Genomic DNA, 27,566 nt, shown 5'->3' with positions numbered 1-27,566 from the left:
AAAGATCCCTCACACACTCTAGAAAGGCGTCTCTCTTCTCTGGTCTTGAGGATTGGTTTGACAGGAGGAATCTGCCCCTGGGCGGATGAGTCTTGAACCCTATCCTGTAACCCTGGGTGATAACCTACAGAACACAAGGAATCTGTACGTCTTCCATCCAAACCTCTGCGAACAGAAATAGTCTGCCCCTATGCGATCCAGAGACGGATCGGGGGGCCGCCCCTTCATGCCAACTATGTCTCGGCGGGCTTCTTGCTCTGCTTGGACTTGTTCCAAGATTGAGCTGGCTTCCAAGACCCCTTCTTGGACTGCTCAGTCTTCGCAGCAGGCTTCTGGCGTTGAGAATTGTCTGAGCGAAAGGGATGAAAAGTAGAGCCCTTAGGCTTATTCTTCTTATCCTGTGAAAGGAAAGCACCCTTGCCTCCCGTGACCATGGATATGATAGAGTCCAGGCCTGGACCAAAAAGAACCTTTCCCTGAAACGGGAGAGATAATAATCTAGACTTGGAAGTCATGTCAGCAGACCACAACTTTAACCACAGAGCCCTACGGGCTAGAACAGAGAAACCTAAAATCATAGCATTCAGGCAAATAACCTGCATATTTGCATCACAGATAAAAGAGTTTGCAACCCTTAAGGCCTTAATCTTTTCCTGGATCTCCTCGAGGGGAGTCTCCACCTTGACCATAGCTGACAGTGCGTCACACCAGTAGTTAGCCGCTCCAGCCACCGCAACGATCGCTGCTGCCGGATGGAAAACAAACCACGTGAGTTGGAACATCTTTCTCAACATGGATTCTAATTTCTTGTCCATAGGCTCTTTGAACAACGAACTATCCTCGAGAGAAATAGTTATCCACTTAGCGAGCATGGAGATAGTACCATCTACCTTAGGAATGGTCTCCCATAGCTCAAGCTAAGAGTCCGGGAAGGGAAATCGCTTTTTAAAAGAGGTAGATTGAGAAAAGTATGAGCCAAGTTTCTCCCACTTATTCTTAATAAAAGTAGCCATCTTCAAATGAACTGGGAAGGTCTGAGGCACCACCCAGTCCTCATAAATCCTATCTAGTTTAGGGATCGAAGGTTCTTCGGGAAGTTTCGGTTCCAGAACCTCCAACGTAGCAAGCACTTCTTTTAGTAAAAAGCACAAATGCTCCATCTTAAACTTAAAATCAGGCTCCTCCGTAGTCGGAGGTTTAGAAGATGCCAATTCTGTCCCAGAGAGAGCGTCCTCCGACGAGTCGGAGGCGTCCTACTTATCAGATAATCTCTCCGTTGATGACCCCTGGGACGGAAGGCTATGTATTTCCCTTCGCTTGCGCTTCGCAGGGTGTGGTAGGGCATGGAAGGCGCAGAAACTGCTTCTTGCAACTGGGCAGTGAAATCTGATGGCCACGAGGCCCCTCCCGAGGGAGGATCAGTAGGGCCTTGGGGAGCTACATGTGTAATCGGAGATGAATGTAGGGAAGGCACCTTGCGGGACGGAGAACCCTCAGAGGTGGACGGCTCAGTAGTACTAAATATCTTGTTCTTCTTAGATATTGTAATTTTGTCAAAGCATGTGGAACAAAGTTGAGCAGGCGGATCAACATGAACCTCCTCATAATAAACACAGATATGAGCTTTAATTAAAGAGGGAGTATCCTCTAACATATCAGAGTCCTCCATAGCTTAATACAAACTAGATAGAGTAAATGGCACCTTTATACACCAATGGCCAGGGCACTCACCACCTCCTATGACCCGGACACAGGGAAACCGTTATGTCTCCCGCAATTGCCGATCAGAAAAAAGGAAGTTGAAAAGCCACACCTGGTCACATGGAGTGCAATGCAGGACCACCCCTACACTATAGAGAAAATGCGCCAAAAGAGGCCGCGTCACCCTTCGCCTGACTGTTCACACATTGCTAAAGCCTCATCTCACACATGACGTAGCATCAAACACAATAAAAATATTATGCATAAATCCCCCCCCCCCCTGTTCAATAAACCCCTTTCCAGGGATATTATCCCTTGATTCTATACAGCTAAAAGGAGACACACTGTGACCCTGTCTTCTTGCGTTATCATATGTGTATAAATGAAACAATCTTACCAGAATCTATGCCGTTGAACAGGAACACAGCCCTTCAAGTGTGACTAGTAAGTAGCAATGCTCCTGACATAGAATAAAGCAGGCAGCGAAACTCGTCAATGCTGATTGCTTAAGTAACTGTTAATCTTGAGTCGGGATGGTTTTGCAGAAAGACTCTCCCTGCATCTCCGGACTTTCACCCAAGCTCTCACTGAGAGGCTGACAGGACTACATAAAACTCCAGTCCCATTAGGAGACTACTTCAATCTAACGACACTTCTCTGCCAACCTCCTGTGACGAAAGGCAAAGAATGACCGGGGGATGAGGGGAGTGGGAGGAGTATTTAAGCCTTTGGCTGGGGTGTCTTTGCCTCCTCCTGGTAGCCAGGTTCTTAATTCTCACAAGTAATGAATGAAGCAGTGGACTCTCCTCCAATTAAGATGGAAAGTATCATTTTGGATCATAAACAGCAGTTTGGCGTCTTCTAACAACACAGAGTGGATCCGAGACAGCCGGTGTTCCAGTCTGCTACAAACAGCACTAACGAGAGCTCCTATTAGATGGTACATTAGTGGTGGCTAAACTAGTTACATGAGTATTAGGAGCTTCATATAATTAACCCTTTAACTGCCAAGCAATTTTCCACCCCTGGGTTAAGCCGTTTTAAATTTTAGATGCTACTCACATTTAGGCCCTACTGTAGGATTTTTTTTAGTGGGAAACACACACATATTAGATGTATATTATATATATATATATATATATATTTTTTTTTTTCAGGAGAGCCAGCAGATTAAAACTACCATTATTTTGGGAATATTTCATGACATGTAAGAAACTGGTAACAAGTGTGGAAAAAAATGCATTTTTTAGTTGAAACTTTTCTAAACAAGGTTACAAGGTTATAAATAATAATGTGTGTTTTTCCTAAACGTTATAGTAAAAAGATGAGGTTATCCACATATAGGGGGCTTTCAGTATAGTTATGTAACGTTGATCTGCACATAGGGGCTTCTAAATGCACATATATTTTTAAGAGGGGTTTAGGGGCTTTAAAACAAGGGGTCTTTAGACATTTTCTATAGCTGAGGGGTAGTTATATGCTGTGCAATATATCAAGTGTGTGATTTTATTTTGTTTTAAAAGTACCAGGACACACAATATTTGAAAGAGCTTAAATGTACCTTTCAAACAGTGGGTCTTAGAGGTTTCTAGTGTTTAAGAGATCTGAGATTGAGGGGTTTGAACACCAACCCCTTCACCCAGCTCCAATAAGACCTCATCTCCTGCTAGGCACTTCTGGGTTTACAGGGCTTTGTGAAACTACCATGCACATGTTTGATGACACGTAGTCATCATCCGCTCTGAATATATTGTGCGGATGACAACCACATATTATCATCTACGCTTAAAGTGATCATGCATTTTATTTTTTCTTCCACAAAAAATATATAGTGCAGTCCAGTATGGCAGCAAGTATAAAATATTACACAAGATTGTCTCAAACTTTCTGTACATAATATTCCTTGCTAAGTTATAAGTTCAAAGGATAAATAATTATTGTTCATACGGTTAGGGTTATATTGTTCACAAATACAGTTCTCTACATACCACAGGTTCCCAGCCAAGTAAAAGTTTGGCTTTCGTTATGTCTGGTTTCCGCCTTTGAGGATCATCTTGAGCTTCTGAAAGAAAATGGATTTCCCCACCACTCCCTAAAGAAAAACAAAGCCAAAAGCATTTAACTACTGTGGCAGTAAACAAAAGTTCAAATGATAGACCTATCAACAATATTTTTGATAGACACAAATGTTTAACTTGCTTTCATCAAGTCTACAAAACTAGAGAATTAGAATAAAAAATCTAACTTTTAAAAGCCAAAGCCTGAAACATCACCTTTTTGGGTGGGTATAAAACTCATTGCCATCTTGCTACATACCAAATTCTTTAACACACATCAGATAAAAATGAGAAACAAATGAGTAGGAAAGAAATATCTGAGTACTTTTGCTGAAAAATAGACAAGAATTATTTGAAAGTAAAACCCGACAACCAATTTATAGTAGTTTTAGAAACTTTTAAGGAAAACGCAAAACTGCTGCTTTGTGCAGAGCCAGATTAAAAATGTCAAATTACGCTGCTCAAGAACCGGAAGCAGCTTTATGCCCTAGCAGTAGAAACCTTATCACAAAATTTATCTGGAGATTTTATGCATACAACATTTGTGTTGTCCTTGTGGAGTCTTTCAGATTGACGCCATACTTCAAAAACTGACCATAACTATCTTATCTGTGTGTAAGAACAAATTCTTGCGAATGAATTCTTGAGATTGAAAGAACTTGGATCTAAAGTAACAGCCAGTAAAAATAAAAAGCAAGATTCTAGATAAAAACATAATTTATGCTTACCTGATAAATTTATTTCTCTTGTAGTGTATCCAGTCCACGGATCATCCAGTACTTGTGGGATATTCTCCTTCCCAACAGGAAGTTGCAAGAGGATCACCCACAGCAGAGCTGCTATATAGCTCCTCCCCTAACTGTCATATCCAGTCATTCGACCGAAAACAAACAGAGAAAGGAGAAACATTAGGGTGCAGTGGTGACTGTAGTTTAATTAAAATTTAGACCTGCCTTAAAAGGACAGGGCGGGCCGTGGACTGGATACACTACAAGAGAAATAAATTTATCAGGTAAGCATAAATTATGTTTTCTCTTGTTAAGTGTATCCAGTCCACGGATCATCCATTACTTGTGGGATACCAATACCAAAGCTAAAGTACACGGATGATGGGAGGGACAAAGCAGGATTAAGCGGAAGGAACCACTGCCTGAAGAACCTTTCTCCCAAACACAGCCTCCGAAGAAGCAAAGTATCAAATTTGTAAAATTTTGAAAAAGTGTGAAGCGAAGACCAAGTCGCAGCCTTGCAAATCTGTTCAACAGAGGCCTCATGTTTAAAAGCCCATGTGGAAGCTAACGCTCTAGTAGAATGAGCTTTAATCCTTTCAGGGGGCTGCTGTCCAGCAGTCTCATAGGCTAGGCGTATTACGCTCCGAAGCCAAAAGAAAAGAGAGGTTGCCGAAGCTTTTTGACCTCTCCTCTGTCCAGAGTAAACGACAAACAGGAAAGATGTTTGACGAAAATCCTTAGTAGCTTGTAAGTAAAACTTCAAGGCACGGACTACGTCCAGATTATGTAAAAGATGTTCCTTCTTTGAAGAAGGATTAGGGCACAACGATGGAACAACAATCTCTTGATTGATATTCTTGTTAGAAACCACCTTAGGTAAAAACCCAGGTTTGGTACGCAGAACTACCTTATCTGCATGAAAAATCAGATAAGGAGAATCACATTGTAAGGCAGATAGCTCAGAGACTCTCCGAGCCGAGGAAATAGCCATCAAAAACAGAACTTTCCAAGATAAAAGTTTAATATCAATGGAATGAAGGGGTTCAAACGGAACTCCTTGAAGAACCTTAAGAACCAAGTTTAAGCTCCACGGGGGAGCAACAGGTTTAAAACACAGGCTTAATTCTAACCAAAGCTTGGCAAAATGCCTGGACGTCTGGAACCTCTGCCAGACGCTTGTGCAAAAGAATAGACAGAGCAGAAATCTGTCCCTTTAAGGAACTAGCTGATTATCCTTTGTCCAAGCCCTCTTGGAGAAAAGACAATATTCTAGGAATCCTAACCTTACTCCATGAGTAATTCTTGGATTCACACCAATAAAGATATTTACTCCATATCTTGTGGTAGATTTTCCTGGTAACAAGCTTTCGTGCCTGTATTAAAGTATCAATGACTGACTCGGAGAAGCCACGCTTTGATAGAATCAAGCGTTCAATCTCCATGCAGTCAGTCTCAGAGAAATTAGATTTGGATGATTGAAAGGACCTTGTATCAGAAGGTCCTGTCTTAGAGGCAGAGTCCATGGTGGAAAGGATGACATGTCCACTAGGTCTGCATACCAAGTCCTGCGTGGCCACGCAGGTGCTATCAGAATCACCGATGCTCTCTCCTGTTTGATTTTGGCAATCAGTCGAGGGAGCAGAGGAAACGGTGGAAACACATAAGCCAGGTTGAAGAACCAAGGCGCTGCTAGAGCATCTATCAGCGTCGCTTCTGGGTCCCTGGACCTGGATCCGTAACAAGGAAGCTTTGCGTTCTGGCGAGACGCCATGAGATCCAACTCTGGTTTGCCCCAACGATGAATCAACTGAGCAAACACCTCCGGATGGAGTTCCCACTCCCCCGGATGGAAAGTCTGACGACTTAGAAAATCCGCCTCCCAGTTCTCCACGCCTGGGATATGGATTGCTGACAGGTGGCAAGAGTGTTACTCTGCCCAGCAAATTATTTTTGAGACTTCTAACATCGCTAGGGAACTCCTGGTTCCCCCTTGATGGTTGATGTAAGCCACAGTCGTGATGTTGTCCGACTGAAATCTGATGAACCTCAGTGTTGCTAACTGAGGCCAAGCCAGAAGAGCATTGAATATCGCTCTTAACTCCAGAATATTTATTGGAAGGAGTTTCTCCTCCTGAGTCCACGATCCCTGTGCCTTCAGGGAATTCCAGACTGCACCCCAACCTAGAAGGCTGACATCTGTTGTTATAATTGTCCAATCTGGCCTGCGAAAGGTCATACCCTTGGACAGGTGTACCCGAGACAACCACCAGAGAAGAGAATCTCTGGTCTCTTGATCCAGATTTAGCAGAGGGGACAAATCTGTGTAATCCCCATTCCACTGACTCAGCATGCATAATTGCAGCGGTCTGAGATGAAGGCGCGCAAATGGCACTACGTCCATTGCCGCTACCATTAAGCCAATTACCTCCATACACTGAGCTACCGAAGGGCGTGGAATGGAGTTTAGAACACGGCAAGCATTTAGAAGTTTTGATAACCTGGACTCCGTCAGGTAAATTTTCATTTCTACAGAATCTATAAGAGTCCCTAAGAAGGAGACTCTTGTGAGTGGGGATAGAGAACTCTTTTCCTCGTTCACTTTCCACCCGTGCGACCTCAGAAATGCCAGAACTATCTCTGTATGAGACTTGGCAACTTGAAAGCTTGACGCCTGTATCAGATATGGAGCCACCACTATGCATCGCGGTCTTAGAACCGCCAGAAGTGAGCCCAGAACCTTCGTAAAGATTCTTGGGGCTGTAGCCAACCCGAAGGGAAGAGCTACAAATTGGTAATGCCTGTCTAGAAAGGCAAACCTTAGAAACCGATGATGATCTGTGTGAATCGGTATGTGAAGGTAGGCATCCTTTAAGTCCACTGTGGTCATGTACTGACCTTCTTGGATCATGGGTAGGATGGTCCGAATAATTTCCATTTTGAAAGATGGAACTCTGAGGAATTTGTTTAAGATCTTTAGATCCAAAATTGGTCTGATGGTTCCCTCTTTTTTGGGAACCACAAACAGATTTGAATAAAATCCCTGTCCTTGTTCCGTCCGCGGAACTGGATGGATCACTCCCATAACTAGGAGGTCTTGCACACAGCGTAGGAATGCCTCTTTCTTTATCTGATTTGCAGATAGCCTTGAAAGATGAAATCTCCCTTGTGGAGGGGAAGCTTTGAAGTCCAGAAGATATCCCTGAGATATGATCTCCAACGCCCAGGGATCCTGAACATCTCTTGCCCACGCCTGGGCGAAGAGAGAAAGTCTGCCCCCTACTAGATCCGTCGCCGGATAGGGGGGCCGTTCCTTCATGCTGTCTTAGAGGCAGCAGCAGGCTTTCTGGCCTGCTTGCCTTTGTTCCAGGACTGGTTAGGTTTCCAGGCCTGCTTAGATTGAGCAAAAGTTCCCTCTTGTTTTGAAGCGGACGAAGTTGATGCTGCACCTGCCTTGAAATTTCGAAAGGCATGAAAATTAGACTGTTTGGCCTTTGCTTTGGCACTGTCCTGAGGAAGGGTGTGACCCTTACCTCCAGTAATGTCAGCAATAATTTCCTTCAAACCAGGCCCGAATAAGGTCTGCCCCTTGAAAGGAATGTTGAGTAATTTAGACTTCGAAGTCACGTCAGCTGACCAGGATTTAAGCCATAGCACCCTACGCACTTGGATGGCGAATCCGGAATTCTTAGCAGTTAGTTTAGTCAAATGAACAATGGCATCAGAAACAAATGAGTTAGCTAGCTTAAGTGTTCTAAGCTTGTCAATAATTTCAGTCAATGGAGCTGTATGGATGGCCTCTTCCAGGGCCTCAAACCAGAATGCCGCCGCGGCCGTGACAGGCGCAATGCATGCAAGGGGCTGTAAAATAAAACCTTATTGAATAAACATTTTCTTAAGGTAACCCTCCAATTTTTTTATCCATTGGATCTGAAAAAGCACAACTGTCCTCAACCGGGATAGTAGTACTCTTTACTAAAGTAGAAACTGCTCCCTCCACCTTAGGGACCGTCTGCCATAAGTCCCGTGTAGTGGCGTCTATTGGAAACATTTTTCTAAATATAGGAGGTGGGGAAAAAAGGCACACCCGGTCTATCCCACTCCTTGCTAATAATTTCTGTAAGCCTTTTAGGTATAGGAAAAACATCAGTACACACCGGTACCGCATAGTATTTATCCAGCCTACACAATTTCTCTGGTACTGCAACTGTGTTACAGACATTCAGAGCAGCTAATACCTCCCCAAGCAACACACGGAGGTTCTCAAGCTTAAATTTAAAATTAGAAATCTCTGAATCAGGTTTCCCCGAATCAGAGATGTCACCCACAGACTGAAGCTCTCCGTCCTCATGATCTGCATATTGTGATGCAGTATCAGACATGGCCCTTACAGCATCTGCGCGCTCTGTATTTCTCCTAACCCCAGAGCAATCGTGCTTGCCTCTTAATTCAGGCAACCTGGATAATACCTCTGACAGGGTATTATTCATGACTGCAGCCATGTCCTGCAAGGTAATCGCTATGGGCGTCCCTGATGTAATTGGCGCCATATTAGCGTGCATCCCCTGAGCGGGAGGCGAAGGGTCTGACACGTGGGGAGAGTTAGTCGGCATAACTTCCCCCTCGTCAGAATCTTCTGGTGATATTTCTTTTATAGTTAAAGACTGATCTTTACTGTTTAAGGTGAAATCAATACATTTAGTACACATTCTCCTATGGGGCTCCACCATGGCTTTCAAACATAATGAACAAGTAGTTTCCTCTGTGTCAGACATGTTTAAACAGACTAGCAATGAGACTAGCAAGCTTGAAAAACACTTTAAACAAGTTTACAAGCAATATAAAAAATGTTACTGCACCTTTAAGAAACACAAATTTTGTCAAAATTTGAAATAACAGTGAAAAAAGGCAGTTACACTAACGAAATTTTTACAGTGTATGTAACAAGTTAGCAGAGCATTGCACCCACTTGCAAATGGATGATTAACCCCTTAATACCCAAAACTGAATAATAAAAGACAAAAACCTTTTTTTTTTTTCAAACAGTCACAACAACTGCCACAGCTCTTCTGTGGCTTTTTACCTCCCTCAAAAACGACTTTGAAGCCTTTTGAGCCCTCCAGAGATGTCCTGGATCATACAGGAAGAAGCTGGATGTCTGTGTCAGTAATTTTATCTGCACAGAAAAGCACTAAAATAGGCCCTTCCCACTCATATTGCAACAGTGGAAAGCCTAAGGAAACTGTTTCTAGGCAAAATTCAAGCCAGCCATGTGGAAAAAAACTAGGCCCCAATAAGTTTTATCACCAAATACATATAAAAACGATTAAACATGCCAGCAAACGTTTTATATTACATTTTTATAAGAGTATGTATCTCTATTAATAAGCCTGATACCAATCGCTATCACTGCATTTAAGGCTTTACTTACATTAGTTCGGTATCAGCAGCATTTTCTAGCAAATTCCATCCCTAGAAAAATATTAACTGCACATACCTTATTGCAGGAAAAACCTGCATGCTATTCCCTCTCTGAAGTTACCTCAATCCTCAGAATATGTGAGAACAGCAAAGGATCTTAGTTACTTCTGCTAAGATCATAGAAAACGCAGGCAGATTCTTCTTCTAAATACTGCCTGAGATAAACAGTACACTCCGGCACCATTTAAAAATAACAAACTTTTGATTGAAGAATAAACTAAGTATAAAACACCACACTCCTCTTACGACCTCCATCTTGGTTGAGGCTTGCAAGAGAATGACTGGGTATGACAGTTAGGGGAGGAGCTATATAGCAGCTCTGCTGTGGGTGATCCTCTTGCAACTTCCTGTTGGGAAGGAGAATATCCCACAAGTAATGGATGATCCGTGGACTGGATACACTTAACAAGAGAAAACCATATTGGTTAGGGGAAGTTGAATGTTGTCTATTGCCAAACAATGAATATTTTCCAATATCTGTTTAATATACTTTTCATATACTAAAATCTAAAGTCTAAATATCAGTATTAAAATGTAATATTGGAGCTTTCCATTCAAATATTAAAATGCTAGATTCAATAATTAAATATTTATTAATGATACTTTTACATGTCTAGAGTTCATAAAGTGCTAATAGGACCGTTGTAAACGTTTTTGATGCACTGGGAACAGGCAAACAAGAAATGATCATGCATTATGCTAAGCAAGTGATCATGAGCATCTGTAATTAGAATATGTAGAGCCGCAATTTTAAGGCATATCGTCGTCATAGATGTTTGTGGAAGAATAACACTGATATCATTAGAAGATTTTCAACCTTTCTTGACCATATCCAGTATAAAATTATCTGCAATCAAAGCTGCCCAGTTGTGGCAAAAAAACAGAATTTATGCTTACCTGATAAATTACTTTCTCCAACGGTGTGTCCGGTCCACGGCGTCATCCTTACTTGTGGGATATTCTCTTCCCCAACAGGAAATGGCAAAGAGCCCAGCAAAGCTGGTCACATGATCCCTCCTAGGCTCCGCCTTCCCCAGTCATTCGACCGACGTAAAGGAGGAATATGCATAGGAGAAATCATATGATACCGTGGTGACTGTAGTTAGAGAAAATAATTCATCAGACCTGATTAAAAAACCAGGGCGGGCCGTGGACCGGACACACCGTTGGAGAAAGTAATTTATCAGGTAAGCATAAATTCTGTTTTCTCCAACATAGGTGTGTCCGGTCCACGGCGTCATCCTTACTTGTGGGAACCAATACCAAAGCTTTAGGACACGGATGATGGGAGGGAGCAAATCAGGTCACCTAGATGGAAGGCACCACGGCTTGCAAAACCTCTCTCCCAAAAATAGCCTCAGAAGAAGCAAAAGTATCAAATTTGTAAAATTTGGTAAAAGTGTGCAGTGAAGACCAAGTCGCTGCCTTACATATCTGATCAACAGAAGCCTCGTTCTTGAAGGCCCATGTGGAAGCCACAGCCCTAGTGGAATGAGCTGTGATTCTTTCAGGAGGCTGCCGTCCGGCAGTCTCATAAGCCAATCGGATGATGCTTTTAAGCCAAAAAGAGAGAGAGGTAGAAGTTGCTTTTTGACCTCTCCTTTTACCAGAATAAACAACAAACAAGGAAGATGTTTGTCTGAAATCCTTTGTAGCCTCTAAATAGAATTTTAGAGCACGAACTACATCCAAATTGTGCAACAAACGTTCCTTCTTTGAAACTGGATTCGGACACAAAGAAGGCACAACTATCTCCTGGTTAATATTTTTGTTAGAAACAACTTTCGGAAGAAAACCAGGTTTAGTAGGCAAAACCACCTTATCTGCATGGAACACCAGATAAGGAGGAGAACACTGCAGAGCAGATAACTCTGAAACTCTTCTAGCAGAAGAAATTGCAACCAAAAACAAAACTTTCCAAGATAATAACTTAATATCTACGGAATGTAAGGGTTCAAACGGAACCCCTTGAAGAACTGAAAGAACTAAATTGAGACTCCAAGGAGGAGTCAAAGGTTTGTAAACAGGCTTGATTCTAACCAGAGCCTGAACAAAAGCTTGAACATCTGGCACAGCCGCCAGCTTTTTGTGAAGTAAAACAGATAAAGCAGAAATCTGTCCCTTCAAAGAACTTGCAGATAATCCTTTCTCCAAACCCTCTTGTAGAAAGGATAGAATCTTAGGAATTTTTATCTTGTTCCATGGGAATCCTTTCGATTCGCACCAACAGATATATTTTTTCCATATTTTATGGTAAATTTTTCTAGTTACAGGCTTTCTAGCCTGAATAAGAGTATCAATGACAGAATCTGAGAACCCACGCTTTGATAAAATCAAGCGTTCAATCTCCAAGCAGTCAGTTGGAGTGAGGCCAGATTCGGATGTTCGAACGGACCTTGAACAAGAAGGTCCCGTCTCAAAGGTAGCTTCCATGGTGGAGCCGATGACATATTCACCAGGTCTGCATACCAAGTTCTGCGTGGCCACGCAGGAGCTATCAAGATCACCGAAGCCCTCTCCTGATTGATCCTGGCTACCAGCCTGGGAATGAGAGGAAACGGTGGGAATACATAAGCTAGGTTGAAGGTCCAGGGCGCTACTAGTGCATCTACTAGAGTCGCCTTGGGATCCCTGGATCTGGACCCGTAGCAAGGAACCTTGAAGTTCTGACGAGACGCCATCAGATCCATGTCTGGAATGCCCCATAATTGAGTTATGTGGGCAAAGATTTCCGGATGGAGTTCCCACTCCCCCGGATGAAATGTCTGACGACTCAGAAAATCCGCTTCCCAATTTTCCACTCCTGGGATGTGGATTGCAGACAAGTGGCAGGAGTGAATCTCCGCCCATTGAATTACTTTGGTCACTTCTTCCATCGCCAGGGAACTCCTTGTTCCCCCCTGATGGTTGATATATGCAACAGTCGTCATGTTGTCTGATTGAAACCTTATGAATTTGGCCTTTGCTAGTTGAGGCCAAGCCTTGAGAGCATTGAATATCGCTCTCAGTTCCAGAATGTTTATCGGGAGAAGAGATTCTTCCCGAGACCATAGACCCTGAGCTTTCAGGGGTTTCCAGACCGCGCCCCAGCCCACCAGACTGGCGTCGGTCGTGACAATGACCCACTCTGGTCTGCGGAAGCTCATCCCTTGAGACAGGTTGTCCAGGGTCAGCCACCAACGGAGTGAATCTCTGGTCCTCTGATCTACTTGGATCGTCGGGGACAAGTCTGTATAATCCCCATTCCACTGTCTGAGCATGCACAGTTGTAATGGTCTTAGATGAATTCGCGCAAAAGGAACTATGTCCATTGCCGCAACCATCAAACCTATTACTTCCATGCACTGCGCTATGGAAAGAAGAAGAACAGAATGAAGTACTTGACAAGAGCTTAGAAGTTTTGATTTTCTGGCCTCTGTCAGAAAAATCTTCATTTCTAAGGAGTCTATTATTGTTCCCAAGAAGGGAACTCTTGTTGACGGGAATAGAGAACTTTTTTCTACGTTCACTTTCCACCCGTGAGATCTGAGAAAGGCTAGGACAATGTCCGTATGAGCCTTTGCTTGTGGCAGAGACGACGCTTGAATCAGTATGTCGTCCAAGTAAGGTACTACTGCAATGCCCCTTGGCCTTAGCACCGCTAGAAGGGACCCTAGTACCTTTGTGAAAATTCTTGGAGCAGTGGCTAATCCGAATGGAAGTGCCACAAACTGGTAATGCTTGTCCAGAAAGGCTAACCTTAGGAACCGATGATGTTCCTTGTGGATAGGAATATGTAGATACGCATCCTTTAAATCCACCGTGGTCATGAATTGACCTTCCTGGATGGTAGGAAGAATTGTCCGAATGGTTTCCATTTTGAACGATGGAACCCTGAGAAATTTGTTTAGGATCTTGAGATCCAAAATTGGCCTGAATGTTCCCTCTTTTTTGGGAACTATGAACAGATTGGAGTAAAACCCCATCCCTTGTTCTCCTAATGGAAAAGGATGAATCGCTCCCATTTTTAACAGATCTTCTACACAATGTAAGAATGCCTGTCTTTTTATTTGGTCTGAAGACAATTGAGACCTGTGGAACCTTCCCCTTGGGGGTAGTTCCTTGAATTCCAGGAGATAACCTTGAGAAACTATTTCTAGCGCCCAAGGATCCTGAACATCTCTTGCCCAAGCCTGAGCGAAGAGAGAGAGTCTGCCCCCCACCAGATCCGGTCCCGGATCGGGGGCCAACATCTCATGCTGTCTTAGTAGCGGTAGCAGGCTTCTTGGCCTGCTTACCTTTGTTCCAGCCTTGCATCGGTCTCCAGGCTGGCTTGGTTTGAGAAGAATTACCCTCTTGCTTAGAGGATGTAGAATTTGAGGCTGGTCCGTTTCTGCGAAAGGGACGAAAATTTGTTTTATTTTTAGCCTTAAAAGACCTATCCTGAGGAAGGGCGTGGCCCTTTCCCCCAGTGATGTCTGAAATAATCTCTTTCAAGTCAGGGCCAAACAGCGTTTTCCCCTTGAAAGGGATGTTAAGCAATTTGTTCTTGGAGGACACATCCGCTGACCAAGACTTTAGCCAAAGCGCTCTGCGCGCCACAATAGCAAAACCTGAATTTTTCGCCGCTAATCTAGCTAATTGCAAAGTGGCGTCTAAGGTAAAAGAGTTAGCCAATTTAAGTGCTTGAACTCTGTCCATAACCTCCTCATAAGAAGATGCTTTATTGAGCGACTTTTCTAGTTCTTCGAACCAGAAACACGCTGCTGTAGTGACAGGAACAATGCATGAAATTGGTTGTAGAAGGTAACCTTGCTGAACAAACATCTTTTTAAGCAAACCCTCTAATTTTTTATCCATAGATCTTTGAAAGCACAACTATATCTATAGGGATAGTGGTGCGTTTGTTTAGAGTAGAAACCGCCCCCTCGACCTTGGGGACTGTCTGCCATAAGTCCTTCCTGGGGTCGACCATAGGAAATAATTTCTTAAATATAGGGGGAGGGACAAAAGGTATGCCGGGCCTTTCCCATTCTTTATTTACAATGTCCGCCACCCGCTTGGGTATAGGAAAAGCTTCGGGGGGCACCGGGACCTCTAGGAACTTGTCCATCTTACATAATTTCTCTGGAATGACCAAATTGTCACAATCATCCAGAGTAGATAACACCTCCTTAAGCAGAGCGCGGAGATGTTCCAATTTAAATTTGAATGTAATAACGTCAGGTTCAGCTTGTTGAGAAATTTTTCCTGAATCTGAAATTTCTCCCTCAGACAAAACCTCCCTGGCCCCTTCAGACTGGTGTAAGGGCATGTCAGAACCATTATCATCAGCGTCCTCATGCTCTTCAGTATCTAAAACAGAGCAATCGCGCTTTCGCTGATAAGTGGGCATTTTGGCTAAAATATTTTTAATAGAATTATCCATTACAGCCGTTAATTGTTGCATAGTAAGGAGGATTGGCGCACTAGATGAACTAGGGACCTCCTGAGTGTGCAAGACTGGTGTAGACATAGAAGGAGATGATGCAGTACCATGCTTACTCCCCTCACTTAAGGAATCATTTTGGGCAACATTATTATCAGTGGCATCATTGTCCCTACTTTGTTTGTCACATTCATCACATATATTTAAATGGAGAGGAACCTTGGCTTCCGAACAAACAGAACATCGTCTATCTGATGGTTCAGACATGTTAATAGGCATAAACTTGATAACAAAGCACAAAAAAACGTTTTAAAATAAAACCGTTACTGTCACTTTAAATTTTAAACTGAACACACTTTATTACTGAATAAGTGCAAAAGTATGAAGGAATTGTTCAAAATTCACCAAAATTTCACCACAGTGTCTTAAAGCCTTAAAAGTATTGCACACCAAATTTGAAAGCTTTAACTCTTAAAATAACGGAACCGGAGCCATTTTTACATTTAACCCCTATACAGTCCCTGGTATCTGCTTTGCTGAGACCCAACCAAGCCCAGAGGGGAATACGATACCAAATGACGCCTTCAATAAGCTTTTTCAGTGGATCTGAGCTCCTCACACATGCATCTGCATGCCTTGCTTCTCAAAAACAAGTGCGCATTAGTGGCGCGAAAATGAGGCTCTGCCTATGACTAGAAAAGGCCCCCAGTGAAAAAGGTGTCCAATACAGTGCCTGACGTTTTTTTAACAGAATTCCCAAGATTAAAATAACTCTTCAAAGTTATAAACCATTAAATATGCTTATAAAGTAATCGTTTTAGCCCAGAAAAATGTCTACCAGTCTTTAAAGCCCTTGTGAAGCCCTTTATTCTTATATTTAAAACTAAGAAAATGGCTTACCGGATCCCATAGGGAAAATGACAGCTTCCAGCATTACCAAGTCTTGTTAGAAATGTGTCATACCTCAAGCAGCAAAAGTCTGCTCACTGTTTCCCCCAACTGAAGTTAATTCATCTCAACAGTCCTGTGTGGAAACAGCCATCAATTTTAGTAACGGTTGCTAAAATCATTTTCCTCTTACAAACAGAAATCTTCATCTCTTTTCTGTTTCAGAGTAAATAGTACATACCAGCACTATTTTAAAATAACAAACTCTTGATTGAAGAATAAAAACTACATTTAAACACCAAAAAACTCTTAGCCATCTCCGTGGAGATGTTGCCTGTGCAACGGCAAAGAGAATGACTAGGGAAGGCGGAGCCTAGGAGGGATCATGTGACCAGCTTTGCTGGGCTCTTTGCCATTTCCTGTTGGGGAAGAGAATATCCCACAAGTAAGGATGACGCCGTGGACCGGACACACCTATGTTGGAGAAAACTCCTACTAGAGAGTTTTAGACAGGAGTGAAGACTGACGATTTGCCTCTACTATGACCTCTCCAAGCATTTGTGATCTTCATTTTTCGGAATATATTTTCATCTCTTTTTGACATGGTAAAGTAGTCTTTAGTGGCTGGATAAAAAAGTAGTGGTCATAATTTTTTCACCTACACCTAGACCCAGCATGCAAAATTCATAAAGATTGTTATTAAAGTATCTTGTCTCATGGTCATGTCTTGATATTTTATAGCTGCTGAGGTTGCCTATGTTTTTCTTTTGTGCATATGTAAGTGTGGAAAGGTTTATAGAAAAACCTTCTTTTTTTTTTAATTGGTTTATTCTGTAACATTTTCGAATGAATTTTTGTAATGCTAATTCCTTCACAGTGGATTTCGTTCTAAGTGTCAAAAGGTGAACACACACATGATATAGATAGGGTTGCCAGGTTCCGGTATTTGACGCGACAGTCCGTTTTTTCAAATTTTTTATTGAAAAAACGGACATTTTAAATAGTCCCCTACAGTAGCATTTACTTATCATTTGACCATGGCAAGTGAAGAACTGCATGCTTTCTATAAGTTCTCTGCATGGGTTTTGACAAGAGGGAGATACGATCTGCACAACCCTCCCCCTTTCAGAGACCTGTTACAATTCACAGGTCTCCGTTTGCTGTGGGGGAGGGGTAACACGCAGAGGAGTCTGTGGAGGAGAGTGCTGTTCTCCCTACACACAGGCAGAAGAGAGGTGAGGATTATCTAAACCTCCATGCCCTGTGATTTGTAACTTGTAAGCCATAAATAATGTTTTACTTTCATTTAGTTTTAGTCTAATTAAACAATCAAATACTGCTGATACAAGTACTTGAACACAATATATATATGACAAGGAGGAATACCTTGATTGTAGGATCCACAGGCTTAAATGCGCACAAGGATTCCGAGTGGATGGGAGACACTCCTGTCAGAAGACCGTACACTCACCGTACACCAAACGGACCAAGAAATTGCTCGGTAAGCTGCATCAGATGTTCGCCGGCATGAGCTCCTCCACACACCAGGACAATCCGGGTAGTATACGTCAATGACGTTCGTGTGATGCGTCGCGGGGGGAGGGATTAAACACTGCCTGGTAACTGCATGGACCGGACTCAGTAGAAGATAACCAGTGGCTCCAAGTAGCTGGCTTAATAAGTGAAATCAAGAATATGGAGCCATTGGAAATAAATTAAAAGTCTTTTAATTATTCCAAAACAGGTTTAAAAGTAGGAAGCATCCCACAGACAAGCAAAAGGCAGGATACCAATGCCGACATGTTTCGGCTCTCAGACCATAACCATTGATGAGATAAAGGATATGTTTTGAATATCTGGTGTAGGACAACAGATTACTCACCAGAGGTTGAAGTATGGCATCAAGCCACTGTGACAAACGTTCTAAGAGAGAGTCAACACCACTCCCTTTGATGTTAGTGAGAGATTTGTGGACTTTTGGGAAATGGTGGAACATGGGTATTTTTGGAAAGGGCACATCCAAATAAAGGGCCGTGGATTAATCTATAAACCCATGTTCCAAACCATCATCCAAAATATCCTTGAGTTCCTTCCAGAATGTGTTAGAGAGATTAAATGTCCGAATTTCATAATCATGTGTATTATGTAGTTGGCGTAAGGCTTCAGAGACATAGTCTGACTGATCCAAGACTACTATAGTCCCGCCCTTGTCTGCTAGGCGTATGACTATAGAGACATCTTCTTGGAGAGCCTTAAGTGCATCATTTTGTTTTTTAGAAAGATTATGACTAGTAGGACCCAAGCTATCCTGTAGGACCAGGAGATCTGCTTCAACCCTATTATAAAAAGTTTCAATTAAGGGGCCCCTATTGTGTATAGGGTAAAATTTAGATTTATCACAAAACTTTTTTCCACTATTAACCTCACCTGGAGTAGATGTGGTTTTTGAGGCTAAAAGTTGTAGAGTTACCAAGTCACAATTTTCCCTGAATGTGTTAAATTCCGGGCATTTAGCCATACTCTGAATATTACTTGTAGGTATAAATTCAGAAGTGGTAGAAAAGTGTTTTTTAAGCGTGATATTTCTTATTAGTCTATTTTAGATCTATCATGGCCTGGAACGAGTTGAAATTAGTGGTAAGTGCAAAACCCAAACCAAAGCCCAACACTTCTATTTGGGCTTTGGTGAGAGTGATAGAGGATACATTAATCACATTATTTACTTGTATTTGGTGTTTGTGCGATTGCCCCTCAGCTGATACCTCTCTTCGTTGAACTGATGTGGGTTTGCTCCACCTCCCCCTTCCGGAAGACCCTGGCCTACTGGAAAAACCTGTTCCAGCATGGTTTGGTTATTATCTGTGCCTGTAGCACAGTCTCCCATAGGGTTGATGCTTGGAACATATTTAAAGCTTTTATTAACCTCATGATGGACAGGTGTTTCCTTAGGTCTGGCCCCCAGATTGGTATTACACGATGCATTTTTAAGAATCCCTAATTGTTGTTGAGCTTGTGGGTTTACCTGAACTGTATTAATTCTAGTCACATTCTCATCTACATCTGACTGTGTCATCTGATGACCAATCTGTGTCACTATCAGAAAAAGTAACAGATTTATTCTGTCTGCGTCTGTGATTGCGATTACCCTTCTTGTTTTTATTATTATTGGTAATTGGCAAGCTACGCCTGTAGTCATTACGTTGTCTCCTATTCCATATATAAACTGAATTTGATGAATAATCAGATCTATCACTTATTTATGTTTATTCTCCATGATGTGCTGTTTACTACTAGCTACTGAATCATGGAGAATTTTGTCAAACTTTATGAAAGCCACATCTATACTACGTTTATTTAGTTCTAATTGTAAACAATCAATCTCTGTTTTTATCCTATTCAAATCTCGTGTTCTGTGTTGAATTAGTAATAACATTAAATTGGATGAACATTCGGATAAGACTTCATTCCAGGAATTAATAAATTCCTGGTCCTTAGGGTCTATTTCAAAAGTAGAGGAAATTTGTATATTCTTAATCCCCTAGGGATCATTTTGGCTTTAATATAGCTCTCAAATGTCCATATGTCACATTGTGCTTTGTTTTCTTTAAACAGCAACTGTTCCATTAAATCAAACAGGGTACTTAGAGATAACAGTCCCTTGTCATCCGAAAAGATTTTATTAGTCAAATCCTGCTTCTGCAGGCATGAGTGAAAAAAATGTATAGCTAGTAGGTGCTTCCATAATAGCAAATAGAGTCACTTGTCAAATGCAGATTGAGAATGCAGAGCTGCACAGATATCCAAACAATAGAAGAAACACATAGAAGTGCAGCCTGTAAAGTTCCTTAATAGAGCCTATGCATAAATAGTATAAGTTGTAAATACCAGGGCTTATAAGTGAATTCCTTCTCCCCCCTATCTTGCTCCTCCTACAGAAATCAAATACTGCTGATAAAAGTACTTGAACACAATATATATAGGAAAAGGAGGAATACCTTGATTGTAGGATCCACAGGCTAAAATGCGCACAAGGATTCAGAGTGGATAGGAGACACTCCTGTCAGAAGGCCGGACACTCACCGTACACCAAACGGACCAAGAAATTGCTCAGATGTTCGCCGGCATGAGCTCCTGCACACTCCAGTACAATCCGGGTAGTACACGTCAATGATGTTCGTATGATGCGTCGCGCGGGGGGGGGGGGGGGGATTAGACACTGCACTGCCTGGTAACTGCACGGACCGGACTCAGTAGAAGATAACCAGTGGCTCCAAGAAGCTGGCTTAATAAGTGAAATCAAGAATGTGGAGCCATTGGAAATACATTAAAAGTCTTTTTATTATTCCAAAACAGGTTTAAAAGTAGGAAGCATCCCACAGACAAGCAAAAGGCAGAATACCAAAGCTGACATGTTTCGGCCATCAGACCGTAATCATAGCATATGGTATTGATAGAAAGGTATAGCTTAAAACAGGTAAAGTGTTACCTGATTGGACAAACTTGATTAAAATAGATATGCCCTTATGCTTCACATTACCATTAACTCTAAACATGCCTAAGAGAAGTGCTCAAGCATCACATATATGGCTATACAAAACCTACATAGTATATGACATATTATCATCTTATTCCAGAACACCTCACGTTTGGCTAAGAGACTATCAATGTCCCCTCCTCTTTTGGGTACTGCTACTTTTTCCTACTTATAAAATAAGACTTGGAGTTATGGATATATATCCATTAGGCTCTGTTGTGTAATATGATCCAGTTCATGGGATTGCTATTATATCCCTTTATAGGACCAGCCACTTATGTTGGTACCATTATTTTAGGTCCGATATAATTTAGTCCCAGTATCTGATTCATATTATATTATAGTATATATATATATATATATATATATATATATATATATATATATATATGTATTATTATGTTATTGCTATATTATTGTTATACCCTACTAAAAGCTTTTGTCTTTATCCATTTATGTTTGCTGCCATCCATTTCAAACTAGATTTGTACTGTTTTTTTTTGCGTATACAATAACAGGATAATATCTCCTATATACTATGTAGGTTTTGTATAGCCATATATGTGATGCTTGAGCACTTCTCTTAGGCATATTTAGAGTTAATGGTAATGTGAAGCATAAGGGAGTACATATTTTAATCAAGTTTGTCCAATCAGGTAACACTTTACCTGTTTTAAGCTATACCTTTCTATCAATACCATATGCTATGATTACGGCCTGAGGGCTGAAACATGTCAGCATTGGAATTCTGCCTTTTGCTTGTCTGTGGGGTGCTTCCTTCTTTTAAACCTGTTTTGGAATAACAAAAAAGACTTTTAATTTATTTCCAATGGCTCCACATTCTTGATTTTAGCAGAAATATAGCCATAAAAGAGCAAAAGAGGAAAAAAATAGCATTTTTGAAATATTTTGCCACTAATTCTAATAACTACCTTCTAATTGTGGGTGTTACCATTATGATACGTATTATCTTGCAGATAAAAGCAAGCAAAAGGGCGCCTCATGTGTGTATCTGTAGTTCCAATAGATATCACAGTATAAATGTGCAGGATTCTCACATTTAGTAGCAGCACTCAGTTGTGCTTATAGAGACAAGCTGAAGGATTGCAGTGCTTTAGCTCACTGTACACCGGCAAACAGGAACTCCTGTGTGTGATTCAATAAGCACAACTGAGTGCTGCTACTAAATGTGAGTATCCTGCACATTTATACTGTGATAGGAGTATCTATTGGAACTACTGATACACACATGAGGCGCCATTTTGTTTGCTTTCATCTACAGGATAATATGAATATCACCTTTTGGGGTTGAGAAGTGGAGCAGCCTTTCACATTGTATTATCCAATAGAGACTTTTTTTCCTTGCTCACAGCTGGACTTTACTTTTGATTTTTTTTTTTGTAATCAACTATTTTATTGAGTTTTCAAACAAATATCCAGGAGGGGTAACATTACAAACTGTTAGACACATTACAGTAGCGTATTCACATATATGTAAGCAGGCAGTTTGAGTGATTGATGTTATCTAGTTCCAAGCCACCAATCTTATCTTACTGATATCATGGTTGCAGTCAATTGTACATAAGCAATTAATTATTTCATATAGAGGTACAACTACTGAGGGGGGGGTTACACACCGTCTATACACTTGACATAAATTCTGACAATTCTATCAACACATATGTTTTCATTTCATTACATGGAGTAAGAGGTATAGAGTGTTATATTGCTATATGTCATACTGTGTCAGTGAGTAGGTCTCTGTTCCCAAATGTACAAAATGTCTGCAATAAAATCTTGTTGTCCCACATATGTGTAGTGTATTTTTTCCAATGATAAAATGTGATCCACTTCTCTTAACCACATGGGTAAGTCAGGTGTTTGTGTAGATTTCCAGAACCGGGGTATAAGGCGTTTGGCGCAGTTAAGTAGACAAGAGAATAATTTTTTACGGTAAAGACAAGAAATTGAGGGGGTGTCATTTAACAAAACCATACCATGAGAGAGCGTGATTGAAAGCCCTAGTGTTGCATTAATGTATTTAGTTATGTCCTCCCAATACTTTTGAAGAAGGGGGCATGACCACCAGATGTGTGAGAGAGTCCCTATATTTCCGCATTTCCTCCAGCACAGAGGGGAGGAACATGGAAAAATACTGTGAAGATGGTGTGAGTTAGATACCATCTTGACAGTAGCTTATAGTTCATCTCTGCAAACACCAAGGATATGGATGATTTTTTGGTTTCTATGAAAATATGACTCCACTGAGTATCTGTGAGGGTAATGCCAAGTTCCCCTTCCCATTTGGATATGTATGATGGCCGTTTAGTTGGGAACGAACCTCTAAGAAGCTTATAGATCATAGAGATGTGGGACCTGTTCAAGGCTGTGGTTGTGCACAATTTTTCAAAGGGGTGCAAGGGTCTGGTCAGGTCATCTGTGAAGGGGCTATTTAGTATGGCATGTCTCAGTTGTAGGTAGGGGAACCAGAGATGAAATGGGGGACCTAAGATTTGCGAGAGTTCTAACTGGGAGCGGATTTGCCCATTCTTAAGTGCCAGGTGGGCTGGGACATTAGAGGGAGAATTATAAACTGTCGGAGTTGTAGGGTCTGTGGTTGTATTAGAAGGGGGTTATTGAGGACGGGGGTTAGAGGGGATGGTATAGTTGAGATAGGATTGTTTAAGGCTAATGTTTTATCCCATACCCTTAGTGTTGCTGCCACGTAGTAGTTAACCTTAGCTTCTGGGGGTCTATGCTTGGCTGGGATCCAGCACAAATCTCCAAGATTATAACCACCCGCCAAATAGGATTCCAACTGTACCCAAGGTTTTTCATGCGAGGAGTGTTTCCATGCCACAATTCGCGCTAGGTGGGCTGCCCTAAAGTATGCTGCAAGATTCGGTGCGCTTAGACCACCTTGTTCTCTATCAAGGTACAGGGTGTTTTTAGTCACTCTAGTGCGTTTTTGAGCCCAGATAAAGGAATCAAATACTTTTTGTTGTTGTATTAAATAAGTTTGGGGAATGTCCAAGGGAAGGACCTGAAACAGGTACAGGAATTTAGGGATGATGCTCATTTTTAGTGTATTAATGCGGCCCATCCACGAGAGGTGACCCTGCTTATGCCACGTCTCTAGGGATGTTTGAGTTTCTTTTTGTAATGGGATGTAGTTGAGGTCGAACAGGTCAGACTGAATAGGGGATATATCTATACCTAAATAATGAATGATATTGGTTATCTGAAAGGTGGTGTATGTTTTAATAAAGCCCAGTTCCTCATCTGTTATGTGAAGGGGCAGGAGCTTCGACTTCTCCATATTAATAGAGAAGTTCGAAACCCTTTTATAGTTCGCTAATTCTGTCAGTAGCGCTGGTAGCGAAGTGGAAGGTGAACGAATAGTAAATATGATGTCATCCGCGTATAGTAAGCACTTCTGGCAGGCTGGCCTGAAGGGCATGCCCTCAATTCCGGCGTTATCTCTTACTCTGGTTGCAAGGACTTCTACTGTTAGGGCAAACAATAATGGGGATAGGGGACACCCCTGTCTCGTACCATTTCTGATAGGAATTTTCTGAGATAAGATATTGTTAGCGCTAATACGAGCAGAGGGGCAGTTATATAGTGCTTTAATACGGGAGATCAAGTTAGCTGAGAAGCCAAATTTCGACAGGGTGGCCCACAGGAAATCCCAGTCCACCCTGTCGAAGGCCTTCTCCGCATCAGTGGAAAGTAGAATTAGGGGGGATTTAATGATATTGGCAGTGTGTATGGTCTGTAGTAGTCGTATCGTATTATCTTTGGCCTCTCTCCCTGGTATAAAGCCGACTTGATCGGTGTTAACTAACGTGGGCAGAATGTTATTAATTCTGGTGGCCAATATCTTCGCGTATAACTTAATATCAATGTTGATCAGAGATATTGGACGATAATTTGTAACTAATTCCGTATTTTTACCGGGCTTAGGAATAACCGAGATGGTAGCCTCCAGTTGAGACTGTGAGAAATGACAGTCATGATCCAAAGAGTTGTACATTGCTAAAAGATGGGGGCTCAGGAGGGTCTTGAATAGGTGATAAAATTTAGGGGTGAATCCATCTGGGCCGGGGGCTTTGCCCTGGGGGAGGTTTATGGCCACTAGTATTTCTTGCATTGTGAGAGGCGAGTCTAAGGACTCGTTACTCTCTGCAGTAAGGGTGGGGAGTTTAATGTAAGATAAATAATTATTGATCATATCTGTTTTGGTTATAGGATCAGCTTGTGGTAGGTTGTATAAAGATGAGTAATAGGATGCAAACTGGTTCACTATATCAGAGTTTTTAACGAGTGGGGTGCCTGATGAGTCCACTATTTTGGGGATAAAGGCTTTATAACCTTTCTTTCTGAGGGACCTGACCAATAAGCGGCCGGATTTATTACTTTCAACGTAAAATTTTGATTTAGTGGTGATTGCCCTCAGGTGAGCAGTCTTGACTAGGTATTGGTTGAGATCCTCTATAGCCAGTCGAGACTGTAAAAGAAGACTTGGGGAGAGGGGGTTCTGTTTCAAGGCTTTTTCGCAATTTTGAAAGTTGGTCGTTAGTGTGAGGTATTGTGCTGCCCTCTGTTTGCGCTGCCTATGGGTGTGATCTAATATCACTCCTCTGATGTAACACTTGTAGGCCTCCCAGTTATTAGAAGCCGATGTAGCCCTTGGGTCATTAAAAGCAAAGAATTCAGTAGTTTTCTCGACTACATTGGTTGTGACAAGTGGGTCAGCCAGTATGTGATCATTAAGTCTCCAGTGTTGCTGGTGCTGTGGTCTAGAAGACCAGGAAAACATGGAACATACCATGCTGTGGTCTGACCATGAGGTATGATACAGTCTGGAGTTAGTTAGTGATGTAAGGGTATTTTGGTCGCAGAGAAGATAGTCCGAGAATAGGAGTGTTGTGGGTGAGAGAAGAATGTAAAATCTTTTGTGGAGGGGTGTGTGATCCTCCAAGTGTCGAACAAAGGTATTTTCTTGATAGCTTGCCAATTTGCTTTTATTTGACTATATCTTATGTATGATTTGCCCGATGAGGTGTCTAATGCTGGGTTAAAAGGGAAGTTGAAATCCCCCCCCAATATTATTAGGCCCTTGGCTACATCCACTAGGTGGTTGATAACTGTGCGGAAAAAGGAAGGGGCAGGCGGTTGGGTGCATAGATATTAGCTAGGGTAATCGGTCTACCATAGTAAAGGCCAACAAGAATCAACATTCTGCCCTCATTATCTTGGCATTTATGTAGGAGAACGAAGGATGTTCCCCTTTTAAAAGAGATACATACTCCGTTGTGTTTTGTTGGTCCTGAGTTAAGAAAATGTTGGTCATAGTAGTAGTGTGATAGAGCTGGTTCTTTTCTTTTTTTAAAGTGTGTCTCCTGTAGCATAACAATGTCTAGTTGCTTTTTATAGAAGTCGTGAAACACTAAAGAGCGTTTTTGTGGGGATAATATGCCTTTAACATTTTGTGAGGCTATTTTGAAGTGACTTATTGTGGCATTGCGTACCATAGGTGCTTGGATTGGTGTACAAGTGGGATGCAATGCACCTGACAGAGCTTTTTGGTTGTGTTCAAGTGTTGAAGATTTAAACCACTCTAACAGCTAACTGGATGTGTCTATTTTCCAACTAAATTAAGGAGAGAAAAAGAAAAAGGAGGGAGGGGGGAGATTCAAAGACAATAGGGAAGTTTAGTGGGAGGGGGAGAAGAAGCCCGACGGGAGTATTCCGTCTGAGAAAAGAGAACAGGAAAAGTAAGTTAATAAGTAAAACAGAGGGAGGTAGGACGGCCCAACGGGCCCCCCCCCCCAACAGGTCTAATATCTGATATGTTATGTAGTGCGTTCTAACTGGGGTTTCACATCTAGGGAGTCAATGTGTGCTTCTGTTGTCAGTACACAATACATATTTGTTATCTAAAAAAGAACAAAAACAAACAAGGCATAATTAACATTAGTAACAGGAAGGGGTTAACTCGATTTAACATTAGACACCCAAAGGGTTGCCACTTAAGCATTTCCAGCACCCCCCAAAAAAAAAAAAAAAAAACATATTACTAATTGGTGCAGCATTATATATATGTCTACATCTTTTCTTCAATTCTAGCACCCCCTTTCATTTCTGTTTCTGGGTGCTGTACTTCCTAGGGTATCTATCGACTCTTAAGGGCTAAACATACTAACTTAAAATGATTAACACCATCACATTAATAGCAAATTGAACTCGTCAAATAGAAAGAACAGTGTGTTCGAGAGTTCTGTGACTAGTTCAGGTCAGAAGTCATTCTGAGCAAGTGTCTTTTACTTCAGAGAGAAGATTACCAACAGAAGGAAAAAATGTTCAAAGAATAAAAAATAAATAAAGAGTTCAACAGAAAGTAAACAAGGCCAACAAAAAGCATGAGCTACTCACTAAGTAAGTCCCGCAGCTACTACTCACAAGGTCTGGCAGATGTAGTTCGCTTTATTCATGTTCAGGAGGTGACCAGATGCGAGGATGATTCAGAGTTCAGTCTCTTTCTAGCGTGCTTGCCCGCTATTTCAGACCACAGTTTCCTTTGTGGTTTTACGGGAAACGACAATGTTTTTGGTATAGAAGATTCCGGAACATCTGGAGGTGAAAGGTTGAGTTGTCTGCAAAAATCTGGGATGTTGGCAGGGTTTAGACATTCATATCTCTTTCCATCCTTAATAACTTGCAAAGATGTAGGGAAACCCCACCTATACGGTATTTTTAGTGAGCGG

General features: G+C 41.7%; 1 protein-coding gene across 3 annotated transcripts in view; it reads right to left on the bottom strand.

Moving 5' to 3' along the window:
- Positions 1-27,566, bottom strand: part of UXS1 (UDP-glucuronate decarboxylase 1) — a 626,440-nt gene that overhangs the window by 8,943 nt on the left and 589,931 nt on the right. For all 3 annotated transcript variants that reach the window (XM_053707629.1, XM_053707627.1, XM_053707626.1), the window contains one exon: positions 3,690-3,793. In XM_053707629.1, the coding sequence (XP_053563604.1) occupies positions 3,690-3,793 (104 nt within the window). The remainder of the gene's footprint in view (positions 1-3,689; positions 3,794-27,566) is intronic.

The sequence above is a fragment of the Bombina bombina genome, chromosome 3 (assembly GCF_027579735.1).
Source record: "Bombina bombina isolate aBomBom1 chromosome 3, aBomBom1.pri, whole genome shotgun sequence".
Lineage (NCBI taxonomy): Eukaryota > Metazoa > Chordata > Amphibia > Anura > Bombinatoridae > Bombina > Bombina bombina.
This window is presented reverse-complemented; position numbering and strand designations above follow the sequence as displayed.